Source organism: Uranotaenia lowii, chromosome 2 (genome assembly GCF_029784155.1).
Source record: "Uranotaenia lowii strain MFRU-FL chromosome 2, ASM2978415v1, whole genome shotgun sequence".
Lineage (NCBI taxonomy): Eukaryota > Metazoa > Arthropoda > Insecta > Diptera > Culicidae > Uranotaenia > Uranotaenia lowii.
The window spans coordinates 192206995-192219307 of NC_073692.1; the positions used below are offsets into that span (position 1 = coordinate 192206995).

Sequence of the window (12313 nt, forward strand, 5' to 3'; positions counted from 1 at the left end):
ATAGAATCTTAAAAACTGGTAAACCATATTATTTGAAAACCTTGCTCGCGCCACTAAGAAACTCACGTAGTGGGAATATCTTGATTCCTTCGCATAGTTCATCATACTATGGTAGAACATTTTTTGTCAGAGGCATTGTTAATTGGAATAATCTTCCCAACAATTTAAAAATTATTAATAATAAATCAGAGTTTAAGAAGAGGTTGCTTGAAGAATTCGTGGAGTAAAACAATAAAATAGATAAATAAAACTAGAACAATCTGACGGAACGATTAGTTATTAAGAAGGAGAAATACAAGTGAAATATGTACGCCAAATTGTAACAAATTAAAAGATTGTTATCTTACGTTGCAAGAATAAACAAAATAATAATAATAAAAACAGGCCATACTTCACTTTTACTAGTTTAAAAAGTTGTCCACCGGTAAAATGAACAAAATATGGCGGTCAAACCGTGCGCTAAATAGTTAGACAGCTAGCGGAGTAAAATTTAGGAAACAAAAACATCGATGTTGACTGCAAACGAATTTTTTAGCGGCAGTTCGTGGAAGCTGCAAATCAGTAAGGGGTACAAAATGATTTAAATAAAAACGACCAAATATACAGGAATATTTCTATAAATGTTTACCGTTTTCTTCCAAATCACTGCCATAGATCTCAAAACGTTGGCATCCGGTTTTGGTAGGATTTTGAGTCCCGTTATTATGAGAAAACTGTGGAGGAGTGATAATAAGTCAGCTATCTGGTTTTCATATTTCTTACAGAAGAAGGATAATGTGCTAAACTTATCATAACTTCGTTCATCTTTTTTAAGTTAGTAAATAGAGAACGTCACCAAAAAAATGTTCGATTTGAAAAAGGGATTGTTCTTAGTGTGAAATATAGAATATCAAAATCGATGCACTTCTTAATTGGATGATATCTCAAAAACCTATTGACAGATAGCCACAGATCGTCGTTTGCATATGTAGACACAACTTTGCCAGGAAATTTCACAGAATATTTCATCAATTTCCATCCATACATTTAAAATCAATTTACAAAAAAAGTTTTGCATTGTTTTCGAATATTAAATTATATAAAAAGACTCTTCGGTACGAATCGAAAAAACCCAAATTCTTCAACTTCATTTTACCTTAAATTATAGTATCTACAATATACTATAATAAAAATATTAGTACAAAAAAAAATTAAGACCAAGTTCTGAATCCTGATCATGACTGGAATCTTAATTTGATACTTATCTAAAACCAGAATTGGATAATGATCTTGTTCCCGATTCTAACCTTCAAGCCAATTATGACACTTAACCTGATTTTGATGCCCGATCCTGATCCTAATCTTCAAGCTAACTTTGGATCGACCCCAATCCTAATACTAATCCTGATTTTGAGTCTGACTTCAATCCTAATCCTGACCCCGATTCTGGTTCTGCTTCTTATCCTGATCTCGATAGTAATGTTGATTCTATTCCTGATACTGATTCTGATCCTGATCTCAACAGATTTTATTCTTGATACTGATCCTGGTACCTGGTCCTTGTCCTGACTGTATTTGATTCTGATTTAGATACCGATGTTAGACTTGATCCTGATCAGGATACTTATCCCGATATAACTTGATTAAAATCCCGTCTAGATTTTGATTCTGATTCCGATCATGATCCTGATTCTCATGCAGATCCTGATTCCGATCTTCGAATTAAACTCGTACCTAAACCTGATCCTGATAACGACTCGGATTTCTATCCTATCCTTATCCCGATCCTGATCTAATCTTTTTTAAAATTCTTATTTTAATCTGTCTTGACCCTGCATTTAATCCTGCATCTGGTACTGATTCTAACCTCGATCCAGATCCTGTCCTGCTTCTGATACCGATACCTACTAATTTTGATTCTGATCTAGATACTGACCATGAACCAGACTCGCCCCCAATTCTAATTCTGATCCGAATCCTGATTTCGATTCCATTTCTTAATCTGATCTTAAACCAGATCCTAACGCTGATAATAATTCTGACCCTGTTATGGATCCTAATCCCGATGCTGATCTCGAAACGGATAATGCTAGGTGCTATAGCAAGACTTTTGCAAATTGATCGATGTATTTGAAAAACTTGAGCTTAACTTAGCTTAGTTGACTTCTCATATCCACCTTAATCATTGAACTTGAAGTGCTTAGATATAATCATTCATTTAGCACTTCAGAAAACATATTTGATTAGACTTTATTCAACTTACGCACTTCGATGCTATTGAAAAACTTAAATTTAAAAACTTAACTCAAAGTCATGGTTTTTATACTTTTTTTTATAAATTATTGACAAATTTTCTCTGGCTAACTTTTATTGTCTTAAATCACAAGCTTAAAGATACTTAAAGCATAAGTATCTAAGCTCACAAAATATGTAAAAAAGAAACATTCCCCCTTATTCTGCGCCGCGCGTGAGGTGACGATAGTCGAGTCGAGTCGGAGTCACGTGAGTCTTGTCACCTTATTCCCGAAGCCGACGTGACAGAGCATACGATTTGTCACTCACGGTGACTAATAGATTAGGATAAGAACTCAAAAACTTCAGTCTTAAAGATGTTTCTCACCTAAAGCGACTACTGGAATCGGGTGACTCGACTATCGTCACCTCACGCGCGGCGCAGAATAAGGGGGATTATTTCATCTACACAACTCATATTCTATGACCCTAGATGGCTAGTTTTGTTTCTTGTAACTGAGTTTACGAGTTAGCTGACCTGTTGAATCATTCTTGAAAATATTATCGAAAATGTACATTTCGAATCATTTAAACTCTAACCTAGAACATAGGTCGGCAACCTGCGGCTCGCAAACCGCATGCGGCTCATTTGATGTAAAGGTGCGGCTCTTTAGTTCACTGCGCTAATATAATATATATTTTTGAATTAAAAAAAATTCGTGCTAAAGCGATGATTGAGTCTTGTGACCTGGCACATGGCACACGGATGAAGAAACAAGCGGAAAGAGCCAGAATAGCGTTTTTTAAAGCCTAATTTAACATTTTTTTGCTTTTATGTGCTTTGAAGCATCAACATAGAGATCAAGTTTTAATTTTTCATTCACAGAAATGCAAAGAATTACTGCTGTTTTCTAACAACAAAAACTAAAATCAAATAAGAAAAAAAATTCCAAAACGCTTGTATATTTTTGACTCAATCGAACACAAAAGTTTAGCTACAGCTAACAGGAAAATCAATGTTTATCGTTTACAAAGAAGAAGATCTTAGATACCCTCTTTTTTGTTTTGAAAAAATTTTACCCTCGTCAAATTTTATATTTTAAGCACTTGCAATCACTTTTTCGCTCTTTATGAAAATTAATCAGTTGAAGTTTCCGAAATCTTTTTAAAATTAATCAACCATTTTGAAAAATATTTACAACTTTGACGCGTAAAAACATAAAAATATTGAAAAAAGCACCTCAATCCTATCATATTTACCTGAATTGAAAACGATAATTTTTATGTACTTGGATATTTATAGATGATTAGCATTCCAGATTGCCCGGGCTTACCCAGATTTTCAAAGAAAAAATTGAAAGATGTCAGGTCCAGTCCGGTTGCCCGGATATCGATGAAAAAGGACCATTTTTTCCAGAGTTTTTCACAATTTTGAGGAAATTCCTAATTTTCAACTTGTTTTAGCAAAATAAATTAGCAAGCAATTTTTCGAAAATGTGAGATAAAATTTGATCGCTGCTCATGTCCCTTGGTAAAAATCACTTTTTGTCTGTACATTTTTTACCTTTTTTTGTGTTTTTATGGAAAAAAACCCAAAATTTAGGCAGGATTTATCGGGATAATACCCGATTTTGAGTTTAAAACTTAGAAATCCAAATTCCATATTTGCCGACCTCAGAAAAATTCTGAAAAGCCAACTCAAAAAACAACGGGTTGAAAAAAATGAATAGACACAAGATGTTCAAATACAAAATTCAAAAACTAAGAATTGAGAATTACAAATTTAGAGTTGGACAGCTTTTCAAACTCGAATTAGTATTGAGAATGAATGGAAATTTCAAATCTGAAAATCTATTTGAAAACTGAATCACATGCTTAACAATTACTTATTTCACCTTTTCACCCCGAAGCATTTTTTTTAATAATTTAATTGTATGTATCGAAATAAAATATGTAAAACTTTGAGTCTTTGAACACATTTAAAATTCAAATGTGATGCGTGCAGCCAATATTTACCAAAAGCACATTTCAAACGAAGTTTCAGTAACGAACATAATTTTTTTTTTCATTTTCGATTAATAATTTTTCATCATTGATTTATTTTTATTAATACTTGTTTGAAAGTTTAAAAGTATCCTTGAACTAATTTTGCCATTTAAAAATTTTAACCTAAAATAAACTGTTTCTTTATTATTTATCACGAATTTGAAGGCCATAAAATCACATTATTATAGATTTATACTGGTCAAGCAGCAGCAGCATTAGCAAGTATTGATGAATAATATACAATGTATTGAATATCTTTTTTCATTTTATTGGACTAACAATAGTGAAGTATCACGTGTGACATAAAATGAGTTTTTTTGAATTTACCAGATATGTACATGAAATTCTGAAGACACGATCGCTTGATGTAATGAATTTTTTAAATTTTACCAGTTGTCTGGATACTTCTGGATACTTCTGGATACTCATACTTCTGGATCTTAGAAAGGATTAGATAAATCTTTGAAAAACTTGATAATTTTAAGAAAATTTATTTCCCTTTACTTTGTTATTTTAAAAGCTTTTCTATGCCGTAGACATTATAAATATTCTGCATTAGGGACGAATGCCTCCTGTGGAGTTAAAATCTCTTTAAAATAAAAAAAAATAATAATAAATAAATATGCTGCTCTTGTAAGTATGTTCTTTCTTTCCCTTCAACATCATGCAAAGTATTAATTTAAACTTAATTTGGATTTAAAACTTTCTTGATTCGATATTTGCCAACGTTTCAAAATTGATATACAATTAAACCATGTTAGAAGAGATGTCGATCCTGAAGAAAATCCATGTGCTTAATGGTAATAAGAAACAATTCCAAATTCTTCTAAATAATCCTGGAGTTAGAAAAAAAAACTAATGGTTTTAAAGTTATTTTTGTAAACCTAATGTTTATTGATCATTCATATATTTTGATTTTTTTGTTTTTAAAACAAATACTATAAATCCTTAATTTGGCTCTTTCAAACTCCAAAATTTTGAAAATGTCAAGTTTTTGGCTCTTTCGACTCGACCTAGAAGGAAGATTAGTTCAGTATATCAAAATTTTCGTGAAGTATACTTACTGCTTTTTGTTCTACAAATTTTAACTTCTTGAAGACTGAGAATTGTCTGTAAGATATCCCACTCTCGATAACGTATAGCGAATTTGTATATTTGTATATTTATTCAAATTTCATCTGACTGTGGTGTCTTAATGAATAATAAAATAGAAACAACATAACCTAAAGAAATGAGTATGTAAAAGATGGTATCTTAAACTTGTGCTGCGCAAATTCAAAAAGGTGGCTCCAGAGAGTATTGTAGTTATTGTTATACTAAAAAAAACTAAAAGTTGATGAAGGGAAACCTAAAAACGCGTTCTTTTTTGTAATCGTCTTCAATCAGCACATGGCGTCAAAATTATGTATACATATACAGACTCCGTTCGATTTTGGCAACATCAAAAAATGACGATTTTTTTCACTTTTTTATTTTCCATTTTCGTTTAAAATGATTCAAAATTAATGTAAAATGTAATGTTAGCATTTATGTTTTTAAATTTGGTCTAATTATATTAGCTTTAAACAGTAAAAACATGATTTTTTCCATGTTTTACTGCTTTAAACTAATATAATCAAGCCAAATTTAAAAAAAATGCTAATTTTATGTTTTACATCAATTTTGATTAATTTGAAATAAAAATAAAAAAGTGACAAAAAAACCGTTCGATTTTGGCAACATTCAATTTTGGCAACATAAAATTTACGGGCGTGTTGCCAAAAACTAACGGGGTCTGAAATTTATCAAAATTCAGCTGTTCCGATTTTTTTTTAACTTGTGCCACTAACCGGTTTGGACCATATTAAGGTAGATTACGATTCTACATATGAGTATTATAATCAGTCATTTTCTCTAAATCCGCCTAACAACAAGCAGTAACAATTAGAAAAAGCTTATCTTCATATTTACTTTACTAAACGATCATTGCCCAATCCCGATCCTCAACGCCTGACGCTATCAAGTTATTTTAAAAATAGAACCCCATCGTGCGTAAATATTCTTCTCGGGTCCAGTTCAATAATCGCAATACAGAAACCTTTCACCCGACCGATGATGATGCCTAACTTATACCTACATAACATCGATTGATTGTGTCTACCCTGTGAACGGCTCGAGTTTTGTTTTGGTTTCCACGCTTGATGCCATTCCAGCTGGGAATGGAATTGTTGATAGAACGTATCGAAACGAGGAACTCAACCCGATTCCGGCGTCACTTCTGCCACTTATCAATTACGGTGGAAGGTTGTCGAAGATGTCGAAACCCACCGCGAGAAGAGTTAATCGACAGTCAAGGTTTTCCCTTGGGCGAAGGGACTGAACCGCGTCTGTTTACAAAGATAATTTCAAAATTTGCGCATTAAATTTTCCATTAAGTTCTACTGAAGAACATTTAATCTCAATAAAGTAACATTTAACTTATTTTTTCAACAGTACAACAGTATAGACACCAGCATACTCAGCGTTCATGTGATGCACCCATTCTGGAACTGGTTGGTGCAGTTTTTTCCACGATGGATAGCCCCAAATTTGCTCACGTTCAGTGGATTCCTGCTCACGGTGGTGAATTTCTTCCTCATAGGCTACTACGATTATGGCTTCACGGCAGCATCGACGAGCCCTAATCCGATTCCCGGATGGGTTTGGGTTTTGGCTGCCATTAACCTTTTTGTGGCCTACACTTTAGGTGTGATTTTTCGGTAAAGCGTTCAGAAATCAGATTTAATAAAAATGTTCTCTCGTTCACAGATGGTATAGATGGAAAGCAGGCTCGAAGGACCGGAACTAGCGGGCCCCTTGGTGAACTCTTTGATCATGGGCTGGATTCGTACTCGACACTGCTGATTCCGGTGTACGTGTTCAGCCTGTTCGGAAGACAGGATCTGCCCCCTTTGAGGATGCATTTCGTGATGCTCAATGCGTATTTGAACTTTTATCTTTCTCATGCGGAAAAGTACCTTACCGGGGTGATGTTCCTGCCTTGGGGCTACGATTTCGTTATGTGGGTAAGGTTCTTGATGAAACAGCTTAGGTTATCACAAAATTCACAAAAATGTTTTACATATTCTTGTTGCAGGGAGTATCTTTAACGATGGGAATCACCGGCATTCTGGGACCGGAGATTTGGCAGATGGAAATCTTCGGCGTGAAGCCTTGTTTGATTTTCGAAATCACCCTCTACGTGTCAGGATTAATAACTAGTCATCCTATTATTATTTATAACATATACAAGTAAGTGCATCTATTACTATATTCTATATTATTTTATTTTAATATGCCATCACTAGTCTGTCTTGAGTACTCTGTTAAAGCCAAATCTCTTGGCTTTGGTATTAGAAAAATCTTGAAAGTTTTCTAATACAGTGAGCGAAACGAGAATAGTACCGCTATGTGTTTTGCTAGTTAAAATATGAATGATTGATAATCGTCAAAATTTTCTTCTACAATTTATTTTAAATTATTCAACGGATAAAACAAGCATAAGTTGACTTTTTTGAACAAAGCAATTGGCGTTGAGGACCAAAAATATGAAAACAGGTGCAAAATAAAAACAGTACCACTTGTATTTTTTCCACAAAAATTAAAATTATTTCTTAAAATGTACTGTTTAAAAGAGAACAATAGTGCTTCTACAAACTAATTGAATAGAAAACTGTATTTTAAGGCGTTTTCTAGTAATTCAAAAGTTTTAAAGGGGATTTAAGAGATTTTCCTCTATCACCAAGACATTGGACATTTGAGCTGTAATTTTTTTTTTATCAAACTGCTCAATTCATTCTTTCTTTCTTTCATCTGACATTTGGGGATTTTTTTTTATTATCTGACAATTTGCGCCGGGGGTCTTCAGATTTTCCCCAAAATTGAAAATTTGGTTCATTTTTGCGAATTAAAAACACATGTATTTTTTCAGATTTCTAACATTTTTATTTTTTGAGTTAGCTTCGGTTAGATTTTTTTGTCAATAAAAAATAACCTTTTTTCAAAGCTACATAACTCTGTTATTTTTCAACGGAAATTAAAAAATAGCACATCAAAATGCATTGAAATTTTATCAGCTTTCCAAATAAAATAGTTGAAAAAAGATAAATACAGACCTTCAACATGAAAAGCTGTAAATAATATTTAAATGGCGTCTAAAAGTACCGTCTGCACCACCGAATATTTTGCAAAAAATACCATTGAATAGCTCAATTTATGATGCAACTTTCATCTGAAGACACCAAAGTGGGCCATCAACTCCTTGAAGAGTTATGAAAGAAATAATGACGATAAATCTCTTTTTTTGCATCGAAAACAAACAAGGGTCGAACAACTGCACTCACATATGGAGGTAGCGGGCACTTCTAACTACATGAAAACAAAAGAACTTATCAAAGCAGGTAAAAAACACTACTTTTTCGTGCTTTGTAGAGTGTTTGCAGCATAACTGACTTTAAATTTTCAATAAAATTCTTAGTATCGTATTGTTAATGTGATATAACAAATAATGGGAAAGTTGCTTTTACAACCTGGTCATATGCTATATAACTTATTAACTTTTCGATCAAAGATCATTGTGAAGCAAAATCAATGCCAAGAGCAGAAGGTTCAGTCCTTGTGTTTGGGATCACAAAAATGTGATTAAAAATGAAATATAGACGTGCTGGACATAGTTTTTATATCGGGAGCTAAGCACTGGCCACCAAAATCCTTTCCCATTGATCAAAATCAAAGAGTGTGGCACAAACGTAGAAATAATCGAAGAGCTCAGTATGGCCAGCCCAGGCTGTAGAAGGCATCATTCCCATTGTAGGTAATATGACATTGAGAATATGATACTTTTACCGTATTCGTTTTCTCCATTCGCCCAGTTTTGAGGTTTACCATACTAGAACGAACATAATTCGTCGTCAGTGTTTTGCTACCTCGATCGCTCACAAACGAATCTTCAGTGTCCATTTTAAATCAAATCTGCGAAATTACGGATGCAAAACTAAGCGCATAAACTTCTAAAAATAATAGCAAAATTTGCAAAACTTGTTGTGACCTGGTGCAAAACTGGGTATAAACGAATACGTTTTTAGATTTTTGGATATAATATGAAGTCAGTTAAGCTGCAACACTCTACCGCCCCTACTTTCATAACAGTCCCATATGCAAAAACAAGCAAGCGAGAAAATCAGCTTTTCCTGTTTTGGAATACATTCTTAAATTGAGATCACCACTTTCAGCATAAACGAAAATCGTTTCTAGGTTGTTATAATCAATCGTAAGACCTGAAATTTTCGAAATTGGGTTATTGGTAAGGTCGAGAGCACTATTTTTATTCATTATGGGACTTTTATTCGACCATATTTTAAACATTTTTCAAATCTACTTTCTAAGACTTAAATTTTATCATTTTTGAACTTCTAAATGTAATTTTCAGAAAAAGAAACATACTTTTGGAAAAATATTGTAAATTCCACATTGTAAGTTGAATCTTTTTACGATTTTTGATTGCATCCGATAGTTTTTCGCTCAGGAAGTCATTCCTATGGAAGTCAGACCTCTCTTCGAAAACTCGTGTGCATCATTCGACATCAAGTGAGTTAAATTTTTTAAATGATTCAAATCAATAAATCAAAGACTATTTCGTCGATAGAAGCATTGAAAAGTAACCAAATCCGTGGTATTTCACATATGGAACTGTTATTCGGGTATATTTCATATAGGACAGCCACAAATTGATATTTTTTTCGAAATTTGTAGAACAAAACCTCTTTTTTAGTGATTTATTTTGAATCCCTATGTTGACCTAAAATGACGAAAATTCATATGGGACTGTTATGAGAGTAGGGGCAGTCTACAAAGCTCAAAAAGTAGTGTTTTTTACCTGCTTTGATAAGTTCTTTTGTTTCCATGTAGTTAGAAGTGCGCGCTATCTCCATATGTGAGTGCAGTTGTTCGACCCTTGTTTGTTTTCGATGCAAAAAAAGAGATTTATCGTCATTATTTCTTTCATAACTCTTCAAGGAGTTGATGGCCCACTTTGGTGTCTTCAGATGAAAGTTGCATCATAAATTGAGCTATTCAATGGTATTTTTTGCAAAATATTCGGTGGTGCAGACGGTACTTTTAGACGCCATTTAAATTTTATTTACAGCTTTTCATGTTGAAGGTCTGTATTTATCTTTTTTCAACTATTTTATTTGGAAAGCTGATAAAATTTCAATGCATTTTGATGTGCTATTTTTTAATTTCCGTTGAAAAATAACAGAGTTATGTAGCTTTGAAAAAAGGTTATTTTTTATTGACAAAAAAATCTAACCGAAGCTAACTCAAAAAATAAAAATGTTAGAACTCTGAAAAAATACATGTGTTTTTAAGTCGCAAAAATGAACCAAATTTTCAATTTTGGGGAAAATCTGAAGACCCCCGGCGCAAACCCGTCAGATAATAAAAAAAAATCCCCATTTGTCAATCATTAAGAACTTTACGTTCTTATTAAATCCTTGCCTCAAAAGTTAAAAAAAAAACAGAAAAATATCAACACCGAGTTGTTCAAATTTGAACGAATTGAGCCATCAGTTGCAGAAAACAAGTTACTTCAGATCAAAATAAATTGTTCATAACAATGGCGAGAAATGGCTAGTACTTGAAACAGCTTACATTGATAATTTTGAACTAGATAGATGATTAACATTTTGTAAACTTCATTTCGGCATTATCAAGACTAGAATGAAATAAGGGGGCATCCATTCATCCGATTATTACGTAACGCTCCTAGGGGGAGGGAGTAAACTCGAGCGTTACGAATTGTGACATAGGGGAGGGGGGAGGTATGCTCATCGTTACGTAACGATTTTTTCTTTCGAAAATTTCATTTTTATCTCGGTTATTTTGATGTCATGCAATTTTTTCAGGGAATGCAAACCAAATTTGTAAGCTTCAACAATGTTCTCATTGGTTTGTATCTTCTCTTTTTCTTCTTCTTCTTCTTCTAACACCTACATGGAAAAAAAGTTGAAGGCATCCTGCAAAATGATAAATTTGCGTTCCTCATTTTTCGTTTCAATATAGTAGATATCTGATACATAGATCATAGAACATACATTGCATATATACTACTTCGACCAGGCCAACCATGTGATGTAAAATACAAAAGACACAGGAACAAGATGGAGGAATGAATCGTGGAGTTCCTTGCCAAACGCTTCATATGATTCAATAGAACTCGGGTTTGAAGTGATAATGTTCAATTTGCAAAGTTGAAAACAAAAAAAAAATAGATTGATCTTAATCGGAACTTTCACAGTTTGCCGCTTGTAATCCAATCTTTTTTCTTTAACTTCATGATGATGTAGAACATTTTGGGAAATGACTGACAAATACATCTTCGAACGAGCGAAGCTTACTTAGATTCCTGATTTTTACTCATGATGTTTGTGTCCAACAATGCACGAATACAAAAAAAGATATGTTTGTAACTACAGTACCGTTCATAATTGTATAGAAATTGGAAGCACGCGAACTGTCACTTCGACTTTGAACATCCATAACTTTTTACTCTGAGGATATTTTTTGATCATTTTTTTTGCGATAGATAGATCAACTATCACACTATTATATCACAAAATTTGAGCTTTCTGGAGTTTGTGTGGCCTGAGAAACAGTAATTCTACGAAAATCGGACTTTTTGGACTTTTCTCATTCAAACTGAAATATCTCTGAAACTACGCTACATTTTTTAAAGAAATTTTGCAGAGTGATTGTTGAAATATAAAGCTAGCATGTCTGAAGTTTTTGAAAGGTTCTATCGATGAGATCAAAAGTTACGCGAGGGGCAATATTTTAGGCATGGATCTAGAAATGCGATTTCTATAGAATATTGGACGAATGTTTCAATAGGAAAATCATATTCTCTTTTTAACAACTGGTAAATCTATTTCAACCAAAAAATCAATACAATATCGCGAGATTCTGATTTCAAAACACAAATGGATCATTTATTCCACTTTTTTCTTTTCTTCATTGCTTTTGCCAGACATTTTTTGTC

At 33.1% G+C, this 12313-nt stretch overlaps 1 protein-coding gene across 3 annotated transcripts in view; it reads left to right on the forward strand.

Annotated features, from left to right (window-relative positions):
* The window catches only part of LOC129744232 (ethanolaminephosphotransferase 1), a 32710-nt gene that overhangs the window by 2932 nt on the left and 17465 nt on the right, over window positions 1-12313 (forward strand). For all 3 annotated transcript variants that reach the window (XM_055736651.1, XM_055736652.1, XM_055736653.1), the window contains exons 2-4: window positions 6730-6982; window positions 7045-7301; window positions 7373-7527. In XM_055736651.1, the coding sequence (XP_055592626.1) occupies window positions 6730-6982; window positions 7045-7301; window positions 7373-7527 (665 nt within the window). The remainder of the gene's footprint in view (window positions 1-6729; window positions 6983-7044; window positions 7302-7372; window positions 7528-12313) is intronic.